The sequence below is a fragment of the Jatropha curcas genome, chromosome 5 (genome assembly GCF_041381405.1).
Source record: "Jatropha curcas cultivar XTBG-Jc1 chromosome 5, XTBG_Jcur_1.0, whole genome shotgun sequence".
Lineage (NCBI taxonomy): Eukaryota > Viridiplantae > Streptophyta > Magnoliopsida > Malpighiales > Euphorbiaceae > Jatropha > Jatropha curcas.
The window spans coordinates 21,973,455-21,996,279 of NC_143155.1; the positions used below are offsets into that span (position 1 = coordinate 21,973,455).

General features: G+C 33.7%; 3 protein-coding genes across 12 annotated transcripts; 2 read left to right on the forward strand and 1 right to left on the reverse strand.

Annotated features, from left to right (window-relative positions):
• Positions 1–3,048: 3,048 nt before the first annotated feature.
• On the reverse strand, positions 3,049–5,954 carry LOC105650656 (cytochrome P450 CYP736A12). The gene is made up of 2 exons (XM_012237591.4): positions 5,135–5,954; positions 3,049–4,129 (listed from the first exon to the last, which is right to left on the reverse strand). Exons 1-2 carry the CDS (start codon positions 5,927–5,929, stop codon positions 3,302–3,304), a joined length of 1,623 nt encoding a protein of 540 aa, XP_012092981.3. The 5' UTR covers positions 5,930–5,954; the 3' UTR covers positions 3,049–3,301.
• Positions 5,955–9,736: 3,782 nt separating this feature from the next.
• Positions 9,737–15,461, forward strand: LOC105650655 (DNAse I-like superfamily protein). 9 transcript variants are annotated; one of them, XR_002283554.2, is made up of 13 exons: positions 9,737–10,171; positions 10,370–10,536; positions 10,649–10,714; positions 10,798–10,850; positions 10,940–11,021; positions 11,962–12,048; positions 12,709–12,801; positions 12,914–12,946; positions 13,064–13,176; positions 13,594–13,705; positions 13,843–13,909; positions 14,000–14,084; positions 14,817–14,956. XR_002283554.2 is itself a non-coding variant. In XM_012237588.3 (13 exons), exons 1-13 carry the CDS (start codon positions 9,925–9,927, stop codon positions 14,964–14,966), a joined length of 1,368 nt encoding a protein of 455 aa, XP_012092978.1. In that variant the 5' UTR covers positions 9,737–9,924; the 3' UTR covers positions 14,967–15,461. The 9 variants fall into 9 exon arrangements, 4 of the variants coding, with proteins under 4 accessions (XP_012092978.1, XP_012092980.1, XP_012092979.1 ...); XR_001047693.3 differs by having other exon boundaries at positions 14,762–14,901; XR_002283555.2 differs by having other exon boundaries at positions 13,594–13,699; positions 14,762–14,901.
• Positions 15,462–16,550: 1,089 nt separating this feature from the next.
• LOC105650654 (alpha/beta-Hydrolases superfamily protein) lies at positions 16,551–22,481 on the forward strand. 2 transcript variants are annotated; one of them, XM_020676701.3, is made up of 9 exons: positions 16,551–16,815; positions 17,052–17,230; positions 18,940–19,336; positions 19,479–19,762; positions 19,850–19,918; positions 19,999–20,055; positions 20,890–20,942; positions 21,032–21,107; positions 21,276–22,481. In XM_020676701.3, exons 2-9 carry the CDS (start codon positions 17,223–17,225, stop codon positions 22,192–22,194), a joined length of 1,863 nt encoding a protein of 620 aa, XP_020532360.1. In that variant the 5' UTR covers positions 16,551–16,815; positions 17,052–17,222; the 3' UTR covers positions 22,195–22,481. The 2 variants fall into 2 exon arrangements, with proteins under 2 accessions (XP_020532360.1, XP_012092976.1); XM_012237586.4 differs by having other exon boundaries at positions 17,057–17,230.
• The last annotated feature ends 344 nt before the right edge of the window (positions 22,482–22,825 follow it).

Here is a 22,825-nt window from a genome sequence, read left to right on the forward strand (position 1 = left end):
TTATCCTTGGTGACATTATAGGTATCCTAAAATATCATCTTAATTGTGACTCATTAAAAAATTTTAATTAAAAATATTAAAATATCTTTAATCATTAGCAATTAAAATAAAAAAATTTATTTAAAAATCTGAAAAATATTCCTAGTATGGCCAATTAAAAATTTTTTAATTATATAATATAATATTTTAATTGAAAAATAAATAAGGCATGTCCAATTAAAATGTTTTAATTAAAAAACATATAATATTTAAATTAAATAATAATATACAGCTTTTAGAAATTATTCAAGCATAATTAATTTTATTAAATATCCTAAACCGTTAAAATAATCTGATTTATTTTTAAACTACAATCCTAAACCATAGTTAATTGCAAGATTTTAATTAAAAACATATATAATATTTGAATAAAATAAATAAAATACAGGTGTTTTGATAATTTTATTGAAAATCACAAACCATGTGTATAACTATAATTAATGTGATTTATTTTTTTTTATGTATACAAAGGAGGGGTTTACCCGAAGAACAAACAGCTAAAACTAAGCAGCTATAGTTAATCGTGGCCAAGCCACGCCCTGGACATCATTCTGCAGCAGAGCAGCAATAGCATGAGGGGCGTCTTGGCGAATCTGCTTATCAACAGCAGAGAACACGGCCATATTTGCTAACTGATCAGCAGCACGATTGGCTTCCCGGTAGTGGTGGCACATACGAACTTGCCAATCACGAGCAAGAAGAGCACGGAATTGCAGAATCGCGTTAGAAAAACAAGCATTACTCACCGGAGTATTCTGCAAAATATCCTTAGCAACCACAGAGTCCAATTCAACAAACAAAAACCTGATACCCATATCCCAAGCCAAATATATTCCATGGAGCACAGCCTGTAATTCAGCAACAACAGAGGAGCAGAGGCCGAGTCTGACACAGAACCCAGTCACCCACTGTCACTGACCCGCCGCGAGGAACCGCCGCCACCTCTGCCCGAATTTCCCTTACTAGCACCATCCGAATTTAGTTTAATCCAACCAATCTCAGGAGGCTTCTAAGAAACATAATTAACTCTTTTACCAACCAGATTGTTATCCAAACGACAACGACTCCAAGCACCTTCATTGGACCGAAGACGGAACCGAAGCATATTAAGCTTGGCATCTAAGGAGAGAGACACATTCTGGAAAATAAAATCATTCCTCCAATGCTATAGCCGTAATATTCAAAGCAGAAACATCCGGAAAACAAGAACTAGATAAATTGGTATGACGCAAAAAAACATTCAGAAAGAGGGCAACCCACAAACTGAATTAAGGAAGCATCATCCTAAATAGTCTCCCAAGCCTGACGGGCAAAAAAGCAATCCTTTAAGACATGATCAATAGTCTCAACATTAGCACCACGTAATGCGCACCTTGAATCAGCTGTAAAACCCCTCTCCATCCGTTCTTGATTCGTTTGGATCCTATCCTGAAAAACCAACCACAGGAAGCACCGAATGCGTTGAGGGATAGGAATCTTCCAAATGGACTTCCACAAATCAGCCCTCAAATTTAAACTAGGAGCCTTCACAACAGAGTAAGCCAGGCAATAAGTAAGGGCCAACTAAAATATTTTAATTAAAAATATATAATATTTTAATTAAAAAATAAATAAATTATACAACTCTTAGAAATTATTTCAAATTTTATTAAAGATATATATATATATATATATATATATATATATATATATATACATGTCAATAATTAATTTAGGATAACATCTCCTTTTTTTTATTATATAACTACGATGGCATATGGCTGTTAAATAATAATAATAATAACGATAATAGTATTTATCATGGTCATTGATAAAAGTGGGAGAAATAGTAATGAAACTAATAATAATAATCCATTAATTGAATAATAATTTTAATTTTAACCAAATTATTTTTATTGTATTGATGAATTTAAATTAAATTTGTCTGGTGGTTTGATTGATCTTTTTACTTCTGTGAGGAGTGGGAGGTCTTGAATACGAGTCCTCTCGACCACAGGTCTCAAGTACGAGTCCTCTCGACCACAGTTGCTTTCACCAGTTTAGTAAGCCAAGAGGAGGGCTACCCCTACCCCCTGTTGTGTAGAACACAGTGTTATTTTAGGGCATAAAAGCCTCAAATGAATTTATAATAATAAAAGTTTCATGCATTCAAAAAAAAATTTATTTAAAATCCATAAGATTTATCCCACATCTGATAATTAAGAAAAAAAAAGTATAAATATCAAGCGGAAAAGGAACTCAAGGATCATATTTAGGATGGTCGAAGCAGTTGGATGATGAAGAAGGCTTATGGCTATTATTTTGAGCATTATTTATTGATTTATTGATTTAGGTTTTACTACTAAATTTTCTTGCTTCATTATAAATTTTTCTCAATATTATGGCATTCATAATATAAGAAAAGATTTACTTAGACCGATGTATACACCAATTCAATCAAAATATTTTTAATTTAAATGATAATAGCATTCATTAAAAAAAATTAAAATAACAACAATATCTTAAAAAACCCTTAATGGATGCTTTAGTGTATGGATGAATATACAGACAGAATATAAGCAAGTCCTATCTCATAATATCTCTTTTGGAAACTCACATTCATATATATTTAGAAAATGATTGCAATTGATATATGACCTGCTCATACACCAAACTAAGGGATGTAAATCAATTGAGCCGGCTCGCGAGCTCTTTGAGCTCAGCTCGAATCAAGTCCTGGCTCGAGCCTTATAGAATTTATATATATATATATGTATAATAATGTTTAGTTTAAATTTACTTAAGTCTCGAACCTCGAGTCGAGGTCGAGCTCAATATTTTTCACACTGAACTCAATCCTCAAGCGAGCTCGAGCCGAACTCAAACTTTTATTGAGTTGAGCTCGAGCCTAAAAGTTGCAGGCTTTTTCAGTCTTGAGCCGAGTTAAATCATGTCAAGTCAAGCTTCGAGTCTGGTAGGTTCAAACTCGGCTCGTTTACACCCTTGCATCAAACCAATAATTAATTGTAATTTAAAATAATTATCATTCTTTATTACTATATTTTTAAACGAAAATACATTGTTATCCTCATTTGTACTAAATATTTTATCAAATTAACTTGATGTGTAGAGTTGTGTCCATACCCTCTGTATAGTCAAAGGATACGAAGACGCGCAAACTATTACTAATGCTTGTGACAATTCAGGGACTAGCTAAACATATTAGCTAAAACATAGTATAAAACTCTAATAGTGAACTTTTATTATGATTCCTTTTGAAGATTTATGTGCCTAGTCGATATTTTGGCACAACAAGCAAATGGTTGGCTCTAGGCAACGAGAGGCCAAATTTCTCATTCATATCCAACTCACCAGGCAATAATCCATTTGGTAGCTCCCAATCAAAACAATGCACTAATTGAGCTATAATAATCTTGATGATTGTTAACCCTAGCTGTATTCCAGGACACCCTCTTCGACCAGAACCAAATGGAATAAGCTGAAAGTCTTGTCCACGAAGATCTATATTCATATCAATAAATCTTTCTGGTAAAAATTTTTCTGTATCTGACCACGCATCAGGATCTCGTCCGATTGCCCAAGCATTCACTATGACTCTTGATTTTTTCGGTATATAATAACCATCGACCATTACATCTTCCATGGCTTCACGAGGAACAAGCAATGGCGCGATTGGGTGTAACCTTAAGCTTTCTTTTATTACCATATCCAAATATGGAAGCTTAGACAAATGCTTTTCCTCCACCATATTATCCATTCCAACCACACTTTGTAATTCATCTTGTAAGCATTTCATTGCATGAGGATGTCTTAGAAGTTCTGATAGTGTCCATTCAATTGTAGTGGCTGACGTATCAAATGAACCTATAATCATGTCTATTGAGATGGCTTTGATATGTGTCCTATCAATTGTGGATAGTGCATTATCATGTGATGTCACCATAGGTTGGTTCATTAATGAAAGAAGCACATCAATGAAATCACTTTTTTGCTTTTTCTCCCAATAAGCTTCTTTTTCATGTTCATCAATTATCCTCTCCAAGACTTTGTCCATGGCTTTGCTAAATGCCTTCATGCGTTTTGTTAACCCCTGCATATTCAAAGTTTTGGTATTCAAAAAATTTGAATCCTAGCTAACCTCTTACTCTATGAGAAAGACAAAGGATCATTTAATGACTGAACTCCTCAATAACATTAAGATCAAGAATTGACTTGCCTAGACTAATATAGACTAGTATCCACCCATAGATGAAAAAAAATGATTTTTTTTTTTTGACTATTCACCAAAAAAAAAATAGTAATTATATTTTAACCCATTTGTCGATAAGCTTCATGTGTGAGATCACCCATGCACCAATATAATAAAATAGAGTATTTAAGCCATGCCGCCCATAATTTGGAAAGTCTAGCCCATATAATAAAGGAGACAATGGCCCAGAAAACAGTTTTTCCTTTTAGATACATCCCATGAGGAGTAATGACGTCAATGTCAACATTTTTCAATTAAAATGATAAAAAATAGTGCGAGCAATCTCTGCAATTCATGTGAATTTAGACTATGAACCAAACAGTTTTTCTGCTCGCGATTATTCGAAGTCCAGTTAATACAAGTGATGGTTCCGTATAGCTTACGTTGTTGGAAAAACTTGTCAGTACATGTGATTTTTTTCCTTAAGAAGAAAAAATCTTTTTTAATTGAGAAAAAAGAATTTTAAAATAATAAATTAGAAACAAATCAGAAGAAAGAGATCAATGTAATCAAAGAGTCATGAAGATTTCCTTTGTATAAATAAATTTCAGAAAATTTTATGAAATCCATTTGAATTCTATTATTTGTATTTTCCTCCTAGCTAAAACTAAATTTCATGAAATGAAACTTAATATAACTTTTTATTATTTATAAATAAATCAAATTCATTTCTGTGGAAGCAATTTGGTGAGCAAGGGATAACTATCCTATGGTGTGATCCATAATATCTACACAATAAATAAATAATTTATTATTATCTACTTCAACATGAATAATTTACTTAAAATATAATATATTTGAAAATTTGAAAATCAAATATAAAATAATTGAGTTTAAGTGAAATACCTGAAGATCAATTGGTCCTAAAAAGGGGATATAATCAGCTATATTGAAAGCTCCGGCCAAAAGCAAAGCCTCCTTAACAAGCGCCTTCAAATCCAGTTCATGGTTATTTACTTCTCCAAAAACCATCCTACAAGCAATATTCTGAATCATGTCGCCGACGCCCACACTAAAATCCACCACCTTACGCGCCGCCGCAGCTCGCTTTAATGACTCAACATAAAATCCCAACTCCTCCTTCCTTATTGGCGCAAAATACTCTATTTTCGACGCAGATAGAAGTTGTACGGTACACAATTTCCTAACGCTACGCCAGTAAGGACCATACTCCGTAAAAGCCATGCCTTTAGTACCATACGACATGTAGCGAGATGCTCGTAATTTCGGACGGCTACCGAAAACAGCGTCGTGTGTCTTGAGAAATAGTTTTGCTGCATTAGCCGACGAGACTACAATGGTTTGTACATAGCCTAATCGCAACGACATTATAGGACCATGCAATTTGGCTAAGTTGTAGAGCGTTTGATGCGGAAGGTTGCCTAACATGTGGAGGTTACCGATGATTGGTAAGGGTGAAGGTCCCGGAGGTAGCTTCCGGTCATTTTCACGGTGTTCTGATGGTAGCGATGAGGTGGCGCGTAAGGTGGGGAGGAAGTATGCGAGAGATCCAAGCAGCACCACGACAACGGCTAAGATGAAAGGCAACATAATAGCGTTTCTTGTTTGTTTTGGAGATGAAAGGAGTGATAAAATCAAGTACTTTATAATGGTATATATATATATATATATGCAAAGCATACAGTGATAAATGTTATATAAGCAAAGACGAGAGCTCCAGCCAAAGGCAAATTTTTTTTTTTTTTTTTTTTTTTTTTTTTTTGCGTGGAAAAGCAATAGTTAAAAGAGAAGGACAATATAATACATAATAATAACAGTAAATAAGAATGACGGTAACTTTCCGCAATTAAAAATTTTTTAGATTTCTTAGTAAATAAGAATGACTGCTCCTACGACTACGACTAGTAATATGAAGTTTAAAGATTATTTCCACGCTTTAGACATTCGACCTCTATCTTTTATTTTTATATATGAATATATGAAATTTAACATATATACACTTGAAAAATGGACGAGACCATTTTTTTTTTTTTTTGTGTGTGTGGAAAAGCAATAGTTAAAAGAGAAGGACAAATAACGTTGTATAATACTCCCTCCATCCTAAAAAAATAGTCATTTTTCTATTTTTACATAGATTAAGAAAGTAGTAATTATTATGGTTAAACGACAATTCTATTTATATAACTTTTTTATTATACTCATCTTAAATAATGTATAAGCAATTATTATATTAGAATAAATATAAGAATTAACGAGGGCTATTGAAAATAAAATAAAATTTAATTTAAATATAATAAATAATTTAAAAATTAATTATTATACAAAAAATCATAATAACGGATAGATAAAAATAACGGTGGGCCATGGTCAAATTACATCTACCAATATTTGTTTTGCAAAGTATCCCCGGCATCCAAAGCTGACATAACATGTAAGCTCGTGTCCATCCAATTAGACTTTTCTTATAGCCAACTAGCCGCCTCTTTTGAAGGGGAGGAGAAAATGTAATAGGGGCAGTTAGTTTAGCTATTCGTACGATTTAATAGCAGTTAATAGATTTTTTATCAAATTTAATAGATGTTGCTGTTAAAATAATCAAATTTAATAGTTATTGACAGCAACATTTATTAAATTTGATCAAATATCTATTAACTGCTATTAAATCGTATGAATAGCTAAACGAACTATCCCTGTTACATTTTCTCCTCCCCTTCAAAAGAGGCGGCTAGTTGGCTTTTATATATATATATATATTATTTATTGCAATGCATTATATAAAAAGAAAATATTAATTTAAATAACGAAAAATAAAATGATAAAGATATTAATTTTGAACAATAATTTTATTAATAATTATTTTTATGATGTTAATTAAGTCCAAATATAATATAAATACAAAGTAATTACACATTATATAAAAATAATATTTGTAAGTTAAAATATTGAATATGTATAATTTTAAAAATTGAATTGTTCAGTAGTTGGAAGTGTTTAATTTTTGTAGTTACACGATCCAAGGAATCAATGAAAGATATGAAGAATTCTCTAAAATCAATAAGATCGACTGCTGGCTGCAACAAATAAGCCATGAAGAGCCCAACATAATTTCAACGGACTACATGGAGCAAGAGCATGCACAGTGAACTTAAGTTCAGCTCACCGAGGGCACATCCTATGTTAGAGGAGTCCCTTTTTGTATCGTTAAGAATGTAAAATTTTTCTACAGGCACGCCATAGAAAATGAACCATTTGGATATGCGGAAATAATTTTTGGGTTTGATCTCCATAAAATACATTTGTAAAAAGGGGCGAAAAACCTTAACTGTGACTAAAATTCAAACCGAATTAAGTAATCCCTGATAATAGAGTCCGAATACCGGTGATTAAAAAAAAAAAAGAAAAGAAAGCGAGCCACTTTAGGCTCAACAGAATTGATCATGTCCCCGATACCTATATCTAATTTATACTAATAAATTTAATGTCATTGAGTTAGTATTTAGTCATTAAATGGTTGAGTACGTCATATCGTTAATCCCTATGTGCATATTGCTTGTTTTCGATATAGCTGCTCTCGAAAACACTCTTCACATTTGAGAATACTACTTTTCGTTCATAAATACTTGTCACATTTAAGAAAATATTATATTTTTAAATATTTATCACATTTGTGGATTTCTAAAATAACAAGTTATTTTTTTGCATTTCTACCCTTTATATATGACCAATAGTGATTTCCTCAATAATTTATTATAACTTAGACAAAATAAGATTAGTATAGTCTATTCACTCAATAATTTAGTATAACTTAGACAAATTGAATGATTTTCTTAAAATATTTGAGAATGATAAAGTAATAAAGTCAAAAGTTGAAAATTTTTGAATTTCTGAATTACTACGTTTCTTTGTATTCAAGGAGTAACAAAACACGTAAAGATTAGTATATCAGTTTGCAACACATTTATCGAAAAGCTAATTTTTGTGCTAATTAATTAGCTTCCTTAATCGAAACAGTTTATTTAGATACTCATATTTTAGCTCATGCTTCCTTTAGTTTAAATGAATGACGTCTACATAATATTTATAGAGTAGCTTATCCTATGTTTTGTGCTTAAAGGTTCATCCTCTCTCACCTTTTAAAATAAAATAAAATAAAATAAAACAAAACGCATGAAGGTATATAGCAATAGCAAAGCCATGCATGGACAAAGTCTTGGAGAGACAATTGATGAACATGAAAAAGATGGTCATCGGAAGAAAAAGGAACGACAGGAACCAAAACTTTGTTGACATCAAATGATAATGCACTTTCCTAATTGGTAGAACAAAAATCAAAGCCATCTCAGTAGAGATGATTGTAGCTTCATTTGATACTTCAGCCATTACCATTGAATGTACACTAGCAGAACTTCTAAGACATCCTCATCCAATGAAATGCTTACAAAATGAGTTATAAAATGTGGTTGAAATGGATAATATGGTGGAGGAGAAATATTTTTCTAAGCTTCCATTTTTGGTCACGCCAATGCATCTTCCCTCGCGAGGCCATGGAAAATATAATGAATGATGATCATTAGATGACAATAAAATGGCGGAATATATAAATTTACTCCTAAATTTTGTTACTTTAATCTTGTGGCACCTTCAACTTTTATTTTGACCAATCAAACACTTCAACTTATAGAATTACATTTATTAAACGCTTTAATTTTCAAATTTATTTTATTGAAGACTTGAACTTACAAAATTAGATCAATTAAATACTCGTTAAAAAATTGATATGAAAATTATTGTTTCGAAAGTTATGTAAATTACATGTCAAGTCCATATTTTGCAAATAAAAGTCAAAAACCCCAAAAATTATTTATATTAGTGTTGAAAAGTGTGTAGTATTATCAAAATTTATCAATTAAGATGCACAATAGGTCATTCGCAAAATTCAAAATGTCACAAGATTAAAATCGCAAAGTTCAGTGATGAATTTATATATTCGGCTTCAAAAAAATCAAGACTTTCAATGAATTTTTGGATCAATTGAATGAGATCTTGATGCGTGGTTGAATGTAAAAAAATTTTTTCAAAATGATTTATCAATATAAATATAAATCTTTACAGATTAAATTTTTAACTTATTTCATTCAGTTATGGTCGAAAAACATGTCCTGGAATGCATCTAGGATTAACAATTATCAAGATTGTTATAAGCTCAAATGGTGCATTTCTTTGATTGGAGAGCTCGCAGATGGACTATTTGCTTAGTGATGAGTTGGATATGGATGAGAAACTTGGTCTTGGATTGCCTAAAGCCAACCATTTCTTGTGCCAAAATATCGACTAGGCATATGAATTTTCAAAGTTATAAAGACAAAAGTTATGACCTGGCATCGAATAATACCATACTCGAGCGGAAAAAAAAAAGGGAAAAATATTTTAAAACCATGTATATAAAAAGCTTTAATTTTACATTTAACTTTTTTTCTTAAAAATCAGTTATTGGTACCTTATCATTTTGGCATCTAAATTCTCAACGGCTCAACCGCTTCGTCATCCAAGTGCTGCAAGTTAGAGACGGCTACTCATTCACTATCCGCTGTATCTCTATTTCCTTCTTTCCTTTTAACTATCCATAGACTCCTTAATATCCACTTCTTGTTTCTTCTTCCAAAAACCAACAGTCAATGGCAAGCAGTACGTGTTCTTCCTCTTGGCTCAGCCCGCGCGCCCCCTTGTTCACATTTGGCTCTGCCCGGCGGCAACCTTTCTTCCTCTGCTTCTTATTATCCTGTAAGCCCGCAACCAACGCAATCTCCTGCTTCGCTACTGGCCCCACAACATCCATATCTTCTGGCTCTTACAGCCGCCGGTGGTTCAAACCTGAAATTATCCGCCATTGGGTCGAAGATGATCAACCACAAGCATTACAAGGTGTGTTTTTTGCTTTAAACGAAACATGACATTTACAACTTTAGAGTTTAGAAGTGTAATATAATAAAAATTCAATAGTTTTGTTTAATTGTACCGTTGCTGTTTGTTCTAATTTCTACTTAAATTTGTGTTCCAATTATTGGTTTACTTCTTGAGTTGCAAACTTGTAATTCTTGTGATTTTGTGTTTTTAATTTAGAAAATCGATTTACGGTTGTGTCATATAATATATTGGGGGATAGAAACGCTTATAAACACAGAGATATGTACCCAAACGTTGATCCTCTTTACTTGAAATGGGCGCATCGCAAAAGGGTCATCTGTAAAGAATTAGCTGGATGGAACCCTGATATTATATGTTTACAAGTAAGCGTTATTTTTTATTTTTATTTATTTTTATTTCAAGATTTTCTTTTATATGTAAGTTTGGATTACTATACCACTAGTTGAAATTTATGGATGCTAGTGGTTATTTTAGGAGGTGGATAGGTATTTTGATTTATTGAAGAGTGTGGAGAAACTGGGATATGCCGGTTCTTACAAGGTTAGCATTCTCTGCATGTGTCAATATTAATTGCTTTATGTTAGTTATTTTGGCAAGTACTAAACCAGTTAGTCAAATGGCAGCGACGAACGGGAGATTATAGCGATGGTTGTGCTGTGTTCTGGAAAGCTGATGAGTAAGGAAATTATGGTTTGTTTTAATTTATTGCATCTGAATTCTTTTGGCTGATGATGAACGTTCTAATAAATTTTTATTTTAAATTAGATTTCGGTTGTTAGAAGCTGAGAGTATCGAATTTAAGGCACTTGGTCTTCGGGATAATGTTGCCCAACTTTCTGTATTTGAGGTAACAATTCAAAAATATTCACTATATTGCTAAACTTTTACGTAATGTGGCAACAAGATCTCCTTGAATGTCTTCAGTATAAAGTTTCTTGAATGTTTTGATTTATTATTCATTCAATATTTCAATGTAGAAAATTGGTTAGAGATAGTGTACAAGGAAGCGAAAAATTGTGGCAACATCTTGCTTGTATGGTCTGAGCTGGAGATAATAGTCATTGATGTTGGATTATATTGTTTATATTATGACTTCTCATGGTATTGTACTGACCTAGAATGTATGTTTCTTGGATAATCAAATTGCTCTATGTTGATGTCAGTAACTTACTGATGATACCAGTACATGAAAATGAACGATATTGGGCATAAGACATTGTTGATTCATGTTTGAATGGACTGTCTTAGTGATTTTTTAATGTTCAATTTTTGGGCTGTTCTGTACCTATTAGGCTATTACAATTCCTCAAATTGAATAAACAAATCTTTTGCTTCTCAAAGAAAGGCTTTATATGGGAAATGGGGATGATAGCAGTACTGTAGCAAGCAGGTGCTGTATATATATATGTATATATGTAAAACGTATGACTGATATTGGGCTTATTTGTAAATATCAAGATCTACTTTATCTGCTTTCAACTGTGTAAGACTAACTTATTCTAGCGTATTGATAATCAATAGATCAGAGTTTGGCCTTTTCAATTTTTCTGGGGAACTTAGGTTTCCATTTATTCTGTCTTAGAAAAGTAGGCTTCAATGGAAAAATTGAGATAATTCTCTTCTTTTTTCCCTTCCCCATCACATCAGACTTCCATTTGCATTTTGTTTTAGGTAAATATCCTCTCTTTTTTTTTGTTAATTTATTTTTTTCTTCATTATGCATCTAAATAGTATATTTGTTGACATTATCCTTCCTTCCTTTTTCTGACTTCACTTCATACAGGTAGATTTGCAAAGCTGAATCAAAAAGAATACTGGTTGGTAACATCCATGTGCTTTATAATCCACATCGAGGAGATGTTAAACTAGGTCAAGTAAGTAGTTCTTTTACATCAATATCTGCATTATATGCAGAAACTGACTAGGTTTGCTTTCCATGTTGATGCAAGCTTAAATAATAAAGTTGCTTCAATGTTACTACCTTAATGACTGTTTTTCACTGGAGCATCTACTGCTCAAAATAAAAGAGTATCCTCCTTGCAATTTTTTTTTTTTTCATTGACACTTTGAACTTTGTAAAATTTGTAAGGAAAACTTCATCAGTTAGACCAGCAACCGAAAAAACATTTATCTGTGTCTGGGTACTTGGGCAGAATATGGTTTTATTGCAACCTATAAATACTTTTTATATATGTTTTCATAATCAATCATGCTTGATGTAGTAGGCTTTCCTCTTCAATTTTTTTTCTTTCCTCCTTACACTATATAACAGAGTCTCATGGTTCTTGGGACTTCAATATTCAACGGTCATCTTTAATTTGGATACCAAATTTATGGTCTCTCAAAGAGTAAAAAAAAAAAAAGAAAAGATATTGAATTTATGGCAGCGTATCAGTTATAATGTTGGCTAACTAACAAATGAAGTTGCCAATTGTATTTCATTCCTGTTGCCTTCTATTTTGTACTAACCATTAGAAGCTTCCTGATCTGTGGCCACAATCAGTTGCTTTAATACTGAAACATTTGATTTGTAGATTCGTTTTCTTTTGTCAAGGGCACAGATCCTTGCAGAGAAATGGGGTAATATCCCCATTGTTCTTGCTGGTGATTTCAATAGCACTCCTCAGGTGCAATATTGTAAATTTTTTTTTTTTTTTTTTTTTTAATTTATAGTTGCTATTATATTTGCATTTCCTGCTTATGATAATTTAATTCAATTCTTGTCCTACTTATTTACAGAGTGCAATCTACAAGTTCTTGGCTTCATCAGAGGTGAACAATTTTTTTAAAAGTTTTTTAATGTATTAGGATCATCTTTGCTGTGGAATTATAGTACTTTAACAACAATTTTTAGGTTCTTGATTGAAATTTGAATTGTTCTGTTTGCAGTTGGATATTATGTTATATGACAAAAAAGAGCTGTCTGGGCAGAGGAATTGTAAACCTGCACAAGTTTTTGGTGTCAAGAAAGAAATGGGGAATCCATTCTCTTTGATGGACAGGTCTTTATCCATTTTCTTTACTATAAATAGTGCACTAATTATGATAATAACATAGGCACAAACAAGGAAAAGAGGCGATACAAACAGTATATATACAAATCAATTTGTTGCAAGTCTATCTTGATGAACAATGAAAATTTTTATTCTTGGTAATTTTATAGTTTAGGATTTAATTTTACAATTTTATATTTTAAAATTAATTGACATGCAACCATCATATAGTTTAGGATTAAGCTGCTGCAGTCTGCAGCTTTTAATCTTCGTTTTAGTTGTTATTTATTTCGTTTCTCTTGCACAGGAAGCCTATCCAGAACATGAACTGTACTTACTCTATTTTCAAGCAATTCAAGTCCATTGGACATGGATATCTTGTTCCTTCAGTAACATCTCAAAATATACTAGTACTTTTCATTTCAGATATTTGAAGAATTGTTGGACCAATGAAGAGATTAAAGCTGCAACTGGCAACTCCAAGTGCCAATTGCTTTTGCATCCTTTGAAGCTTAGCAGCTCCTATGCCACAGTTAAGGTCTCTAGGATTTTACTTCTGTTAGCTTTTGGTGGCTCATCATTTGCACTATGGCTAAATATTTTATGTACTATGAAAGCATCCTCTAAGACAAGTTATTTGAAAAATCTGTGGACTGCATTATATAATATTTTCAGGGCTCTACAAGAACAAGGGACTTACATGGTGAACCTTTAGCTACTTCCTACCACTCAAAGTTTCTTGGTACTGTAGACTATTTATGGTAAAGACCTCTTCTAAAAGTCTCTGATTACGTTGATGATGAGACTACAACAATTCTTGCATTTGGTACAGGTACTCAGATGGTGTAGTACCTATACGAGTTCTGGATACTCTTCCGTTTGATATTCTCAGGAGGACGGGTGGCCTTCCCTGCGAGGTAAGAACTATATAGATGGCAATAACAATTCAGTAATAACTAATCAAAGCTTTTCCATTAAAGGAGAAAATCCTATCTTTTATTTTCCTTTTCCCTGGTGAGAAACCAACTACTGAATGCTGTTATCTTTTTGCAAATTAAAACCTCAGGCCATCTTGGAAATTAGTTTTCTTCTTTTTTTTCCTTTAAATGCGTCAATTTTTGTCTCTAAGCAAGTGTATAGGATATGATACTCTATTTATCTTTTGCTTTCCTTCTTTTTGAAGTTTAAGCATAGAATAATATTGCTGATATTTTCATGACATAGTGAGTGGTTTTCTAGGTGATATAATATATTAGTGGTTATCTTCAAACCCCGACATTAATGAATTTTCATTCATACCCTTCTTTCCCAAAAGCGAGTTCTTCTTTTTTCAATCATTATGAAATGAGTAATCTCACGTTAAGAGCAAAATTCTATTTTTAGGCATTTGTAATGGTATTACATAAAGAGAAAATTCGTTTCCTAAGGTGAGACCATCTGCGCATGGACATTCACAAAATGAATATGCATAAATTATATGATGGCACTAATTAAGGTTCTGAACTGCATTATTTGGTTATTTTGTGCATCAAGATACAATTTCTGTTATTGAATGTCTCTCTCTATATTTGAATCCAACCCTTTCCCTATACAGAAACTGGGAAGTGATCACTTGGCTCTAGTTTCTGAGTTTGCATTTACACAAATAGGTAAAGAAGGCACTATCACAACTACAACAACAATCTGAGCTGCAGCCACCTCACCACCGAGAGGTGATAGTGAGTCGACATAACGGATGTATGTTTGTCGGCATAAACTTCCAAGAATGGAGTTTTAGACAACACGGAAATGAAATTTGACATACAGGCCACTTTCTCAATGGATTGCATTTCTAATTTGATGCATGTACAGCCACAGTGGGCAAGAAATTTGTGCAAATGTTAATGCATTCGCAGAAACAGTCAAGTGGTAACACACTTCAGAATTGCTAGAGTGCATAGACAATGTAATTTTTTCCTTGTTAAAGAAAGATAGAAGTATCTTTGCGGAATAGTATGAAATATGATGGGAAATGATAAGTAGCTATTTCTAACTTTGGCATAAAGATGGAAGCAGGGGCGTGTTTTTGCAGGTGACTGATCTGCCTCAACATGTTTTAAAGCAGGCTTGTCTATTAATTAAACGGGTTTGAGACAGGTACAATATTAAATTTACCACATGTCGTAGATATGGATTGGGTTCGGGTTTAAGACTTCCGGTACGGTATTTGCATACCCGCATATCCAAAGTATTTGATTTGGTTTGTTACAATTTCTCTCTCCAAGTGATAAGTTACAATGCCCGTTTTTCCCTCATTCAACTATTTCATGCAAATATTCGTATGTGATGTATATTGTTTTTGAATCATAACCAATGAAATAGTTTATGTTTGTAAATAAAATTAGTTATTTTTCATTTGCAAGACAAAAATACTCTTTCTTTTTTAATTTTAAATTTACAATAATCAAGAGCTCCACTCTTTGAAAAGGATTGGGAAAGTTTTGCTTTCCTTTAGCGTGTTTGAAGCCTGTACTAATTGCAACGTAAACATAAATTACAACGGCTGGCTCACATCTATCGAAAATTAATGGTAAATGCTGAACGCGATACATTAATATTCACAAAGACAAAAATGGAAATATTAATTATAGAAGCCGAATCACAGAGGCGGAGACAAATTTGCATCAAGAACATGGGCCTACCGTTCAAGTCCCAAACTAAAAACTTAAAAAAAAAAAAAAAAAAATCCCAAACTAAAAAACACATCACGGAGGAGCCAGGGGTGGCTCCCACCCCCAACCAAAAAAAAAAAAATATTGAAAAATTTCTTTTTACTGTTTAAAACAGTAAATGTTCTCAATTTTTTCCCTTTTTAACCCTTGAAATTTTTTTTAGCCCCACAATTTTAGCTTCTGTCACTGCCGTGTTAGATTAACAATTGCAATGGCTAATTAATGTAATGTCAACGGAAGCGTAACACTTCCACTGGAAACATTGACGGTGTGAAAATTATTAATAACAATAATAAAAAAATAGGGCATTATCTAACGTGGCTTACCATTATGTGTGATGCGTGTAAGTTTAAAAAGTAGCTAGCCACGTTTATATGGCCGACTGACATTTTACCCATGCACGCGCTCTGATTGGACCAAAAAAAAACACAGCCGTCCACTTTGCATCAACGGCCCACAGCAAATTCGTGTCCACGTGTGCAAGCTTTATCCATCTCTCGTAAACTAAACCACTCAGCACTGACTGCTTACGTGTCCTTTACTTGCCAAAAGTAGGAATCTTCAGGAAAAAGACACGTATCCCCTCTGTCCAACGAAATCTGTCCACGTGTACTTGAAGTTAACAAAAAATCTGACTTTGAAAAAGAGTTTATAAAACAATTAACCGACTCTCTTTTGCAAGGCAAGAATCGCCGTTGTTTAGCGTTTTTTCTCCGAGAAAATCGGGCAAGGAATCCGTTTTTCTAAATCCTCTCAAAATCTTTCCTGAATTTCGTAATCCACACTTTTCTCTCTCTGTTTCTTTCTTTTTCTTTTCAATTTCTTGTTTGGATTTCGATTTCAATTTGGAGGATTTGGATTTCCGATTCAACAATCATATATTGGAGGTTTAAATTATGCAGCGACTCGTCGACACCGTCCTGGCTGTGGCCAAAGAGTGAGTCGCTTCCCTTATACATATAAAGATTTCCATATATTTGTATTTTGAATTCGATTTTTGAGTTGTTGAAGAGAAATGTTCTTAACATTTGTGTTATTGTGGTCAATATTTAGATATATTAGAATTTCATATATTTATTTAAATTCTGTTATGAATTCTTGCAATTCATCCTTGTAAAATGTATTGGCTGTTACTAGTGCTTCTTTCTTAGGAGTTTTTGTTTTGGTTTTTAGTGCAGGTCGGTGAAGACGTTCACTTACGAGTCTCTGCATAATATTGTGAGGCTGATAAATGGATTTTCGGCACTTTTGTTGACATTTTTGCCAGGGAAAGCAAATATTCTTGAAGGTATTCATGGCTGGGAGCTTAGGCCAACTTTTCGTGGACCTCGATTCCCTCGCTGGATGGACAAGTATGTTTAAACCATTATGGTGAAATTTTCTTTTTGAATGATCCATTGGGATCTTTCTTTTTGATGCTGGTTGACTTCTCTAGAAAGATTGTGCCATGTTTATTTCATGCATTTGCTCGAGTTGTATTTATCTACGGTTCTACAGTTGTTAGAACAGGGGGATTATATAGGAATTTCTCTTTATGGGATCCATTTCGTCGATTTTTATAGCAAGGAGGTTTACTTTTAGTATTGATCTAAGCGGACCTGAAAATTTTATTTTCGGGTTTTTCTTCTCTATTTTGTTGCAAAGTTCGGTTAATCACTGCTAACTTGGGGTAAGTTTATGAATCCCCGAGTCAATTTCCAAGACAGAATATATGCACTATAACCTCAAGAATACCATGGGAAAAAAAAAAAAAAAAGAGGTAGGCTAAACTTGGATGTTCTGACCATTTCAATTATCTTGGGTGTATCATACAAAGAGGAGAATATTATGAGGAAATCCATGTGAATGGAGAAGGGGGATAATACTTTTATGTACAGAAGTCCTTGAAGGACTGAAAGAATTTTTTTCCCCCCTTAAAACTTGTCTAATTATGAAAGTGAACACAGAAAAGCAAAAACATATTGATAGAGGCAACGTTACTGAAGTGAGAATGTTGAGTGAGATTTGCCAAAAAAAAAAAAAAAAGGAAGAAAAAATATGGTTGGCAGGATAGAAAGATTTAATTTAGGGAATGATGCTCGATACATACATAGAGGATAAGTTGAGAGATGGAGTAGTTAAATCTCTGCAGAAAAATAAAAAAAAAATCAAGAACACGAAAAGGAATATAGATGCATGGTTTTAGAAAAGCAAACAAATTCATGTGATGCAAGAAAATTAGGGAAGAAGTAGACCTAAAAATGATGTGCATTTGAACATGAGAAAGATTATACAGAGTAGAAGGAAGTATGCATCTGAGTACGAGTGTTCCACCGAAAAATCTATTCCATCTAGCTTTCAATCAGGTTGGAATTTGGAGGTGGCAGTTGATTTAATCATGATCAGAATATAAATTATAAGTGATTAAATGCAAGAAATTTGAGTACCAAGTACTCAACCTATGTATTTGTTGATAAATTGAGAACTTTTCTTTAGTTTGATGAGAAACTATTTTCAGGATTTGTTAATTTTTTGCCAACCTGCATCATCCCCATAGGTCAGGATTTAGCCTATTGCTTGTGGAAGTGGTTTTCTTCTGAGCAGAAAAATCCAAAAACCAGATTCATAGTCTTTTTTCATCCTTGTCCTTTTTACCCGATCTTTCTGATTTCTTTGCTTCAATTCTCAATCTATAGGGCATAGCAATTTGGATTGGGTAGTCATATTGGTTATGACTTTGAATTTACATCTGGATATTTTGTGCTCGACTATCAGTGGCTAATTATATCTTGACATCACTGAGACTGAATTAATTATTTGAATTAGACCAATTTAAAATTTGATGATTGAAAGCTTAGAAAAAATAAATAAATAAAAATTAGGGTGATTGATGCTGCTTATGACCTGCTCACTGTGTTTTCACCACTATCTCTCTTGTCAGTGATTAACTTATTACTTGCATTTTGGGTGGTTATTGTACCACAGAGATTCGTTAGAGATTTTTTTTTTTTTAACTGGAAGTTCTAATTTTTGTTGGTAACTTGTTCATTTTTTTTCCTTGTGATGATGATGATGATGATAGTGGGGTGTCCTCTTTCAACAAATTCATTCATGAACTGTCCGTGGATTCTGGTACATCAAGCCCAGATTACTCATCAGCAGAAGAGGATGGTGATGCAGTATGTCCTCCGTCACCGTCTTCTTATAGTTCACGAATCTCCCGTGCCAGTTCTTTCACCAGGAATGGTGGACACTCAACAGGATTTATTATGCTCTTATTCTCTTGGATTCTCTTTCCCGTGAGGTTTCTGCTGGGAATACCATTATGGCTTTGTCATTTATTTTACAAAAGGGGGTCAACAACCTACTTAACGAGGGGAAGCAACAAGCCTTCACGATTGCATTCAATTAGAAGAATGCATGTTCCAAAGGATCATGTTATTCATCGTGCCACTGACAGGAGACGTGGAGTCATTGAGGTTTCTGCAATAACTTCAATATGTTATCCATCTTTATTCTTTTCTTTATATTTTAATCCCCTTTGCCTCTTATGTTTTTTAATTATCTGATTCTTTCTTTCTTTCTTTTTTTATTATTTTTATTTTTATGTTGGCTCTGTAGGATCTTCATTTGGCTATTGAGATATTCATAGAGGCTATATTTGATTTTTTTCACAAAGCTGCACATCTTGTTCTTTCACCATCAGAAGTTTTGAGAGTACTGTATAGATGGTTTTCATATCAGAGCAGCGGCAACGAAGACATTTGCAATAGCATTTCAGATGAGTCTGTCCCTACAGCTACACTTGGAGAGGATGATCCAGCTATTACAGAAAAGAAAACTACTTTCCAACAGTCTCTAAATACAGATGCGAGGACATGTCAGGATGTCATAACAGAGCTTGGGTAAGGGAGCTGCCTAGTTAACTTACTCACCTTATTCTACATGCTCTACTTGTGCTCTACGAGTTTCCATTTCTCTATCTGTTTTAGGTACCCATATGAAGCCATTCGGGTGATCACTTCTGATGGATATGTTCTTCTTTTAGAAAGGATACCTAGGTATTATTTGTTTCTTCTTCATTCAAAAGAGTTAATTTGCTTTAAGGCCTGTTGTCTGAAGCTGCTGTTTGATACTGCAGGCGTGATTCACGGAAAGCTGTTTACCTTCAGCATGGGATCTTGGATTCAGCCATGGGGTGAGTTAGTTCTCTTTGGTTTAATAATGATTTGTACAAGGGCAAAGTGGTTCCAGTTTCTTTAAACAGGAGATATTATATCAGCATTATAAACATACAATGGTTTGGGAGTCTTCCCCCATAAATTAGATGTTCCGTTGTTCAATCATCCTATTTGAGATGTATACCTGCTTATGCGTTTTGTGGTCTCTGAATAATATTGCTTAACTTGAAATGAAGTGGAACTTGGTCACTCCGAATTTGGGTTTTCTCGCACTCTATGGGAGTACCTAAAACAAGTGATTTTTCCAAGTAGTAGCTATGCTCTTGTTCACCTATATCAGGAGTCTGCTCCTGTCTACTCCAATGTTTTACTCCCTCCGTCTCATCTGTTTGCATGTTATCCTTTACTGGATGTTCCAAATTGTTTGCAAGGTTCCTAAATTTATACATATAAATAATTATTTTTTCTATGATAACCTTTATGATTCTTCATTAAAGGAAAAATTTCTATTGATATTTTAATAAAGCTAAGGGTAAAAAAAGGGCAAAATGACTTTTGTTGATTAAATTCTTAATATGGCGTGTTTTGTCAAACCATACAAACAAAATGGGACGGAGGGAGTATATTTTAACATACTTAAAACTGGACAATTAGATGCAGGTGGTTGGTAGCCTTTTGGACTTTGGAACTGCAGCTTCTTTCTAACTTTTCCCTCCTTTTATAAGGTTACTCTTTTAATGACTAGCACAGATCTTTTTAAATCGAACATATTGTATTTAATTAGACTAATCACTGGTAAGCTTTCTTTCATCTTGTCTCATACATTCACTTCTTTTCTTTTTGTTGTCCAGATGGGTGTCTAATGGGGTTGTTGGTTCTCCTGCTTTTGCAGCATATGATCAAGGTTGGTAACATTTGCCTCAAGACTTTATGGATCTTCTAATGCATTATTATTAAGATTGAGGCACATGCTGCTGCTTTCTTATATTGCAGGATATGATGTTTTCCTAGGGAATTTTCGAGGTTTAGTTTCTCGGGAACATGTTGACAAGAACATTTCCTCACGGAAGTAAGTAGACTTGGTCCTTTTGTTGTTTTTAACACTGGAGGTTGAATTGGAAGGAAGATGTTTGGGAATAGGAACAATATCCATAAAAGTTCTCCCAGTTGTTTTGTTGTATTTGATAAAAATTTGTATATGTTGATCGATTAATTGAAAGTAGCAAATCAAACATAGGTATTGGCAGTATTCCATCAATGAGCATGGCACTGAGGATATTCCAGCAATGATAGAGAAAATCCACCAAGTTAAAACTGCGGAACTGAAGATTAGCCAGCCTGATCTTGAGGAAGAAATAAACGGTGATCAGCCTTACAAACTCTGCGCAATTTGCCATAGCTTGGGAGGAGCCGGCATGCTCATGTATGTTATAACGCGTCGTATTGACGAAAAGCCGCACAGACTGTCCAGATTGATTTGTTTGTCACCTGCTGGTTTCCATCATGACTCCAATCTAGCATTTACAGCTGCAGAGTATCTGCTCCTTGTGCTAGCCCCTATTCTGGCACCTATTGTTCCCGGCATATACATACCAACAAGATTCTTCCGGATGTTGCTAAACAAGTTGGCTCGGGATTTCCACAACTACCCTGCAGTTGGAGGACTGGTTCAAACCTTAATGAGTTATGGTGCTGGTGGAGACAGCTCAAACTGGGTAGGAGTATTAGGGTTGCCACACTACAATATGAATGACATGCCCGGACTATCATTGTATGTGGCCCACCATCTTGCACAAATGAAACATGCAAAGAAATTTATAATGTATGATTATGGAAGTGCATCTGCCAATATGAAGGTGTACGGATCACCGAAGCCTTTGGACTTGGGCGAATTCTATGGACTTATTGATATTCCTGTGGATTTGGTTGCTGGGAAGAAGGACAATGTGATTCGGCCTTCGATGGTCCAACAGCATTATAGGTTAATGAAGGATGCAGGTGTGGATGTATCATATAGCGAGTTTGAATATGCTCACTTGGACTTCACATTTTCCCACCATGAAGAGTTGTTAGCCTATGTGATGTCCGCTCTGAAGCAAGCATTTAATCAGAAGACCTCAAAGTTGAAGAGAAAAGGGCAGACACATACTTCTTAATGGATGAACTATATACATGTTGTATCTTTAGAAACAATGTTGTATATGATTGAGTGGGTAACTGAATAGATCCAATTAGATCTATCTATACACCTTCCAGTCCAGTGTAATTATTGATAGAGCAGCAGAATGTGTAAGCTCCGTGGGGAAATATGATTCACATCCCAATCGGAAGTTGCAGTCAAAACTTGTATATTTGATGTAGGAGAGTTGCCTGTTGGTGCTCTGTAACATTTGTATTGCAGAGAAATGATTTCTGAATGTCGATGTCTCTCTCTTTTTCTTTTTTTCCCGGTCTTGGTTTAACAATGATGATTTGTTTGTACATAGAGACGATATTAAGTTGCTATATTGTATTCTGGCCTGTAGAATCTTCAATTCAGGCTGTATTCTAATACTTCAATTGCTAATAATATTGCTGGAGAGATTATATTGTTTGTTGCAAAATTAGTGATGGTAATCAAATTTTAACGTACTAATGATAGTTAAATGAACTTTGAATAGAAAATTAGTGATGGTAATAAAAGTTAAAAATGTAGAATGAGTGCTGAAGGAGCTCGCTTGTTGATAATTTATTTTAAATTATCATATGAATTGTATAAAGAAATGTGGAATAGCTTATTAGCTTATA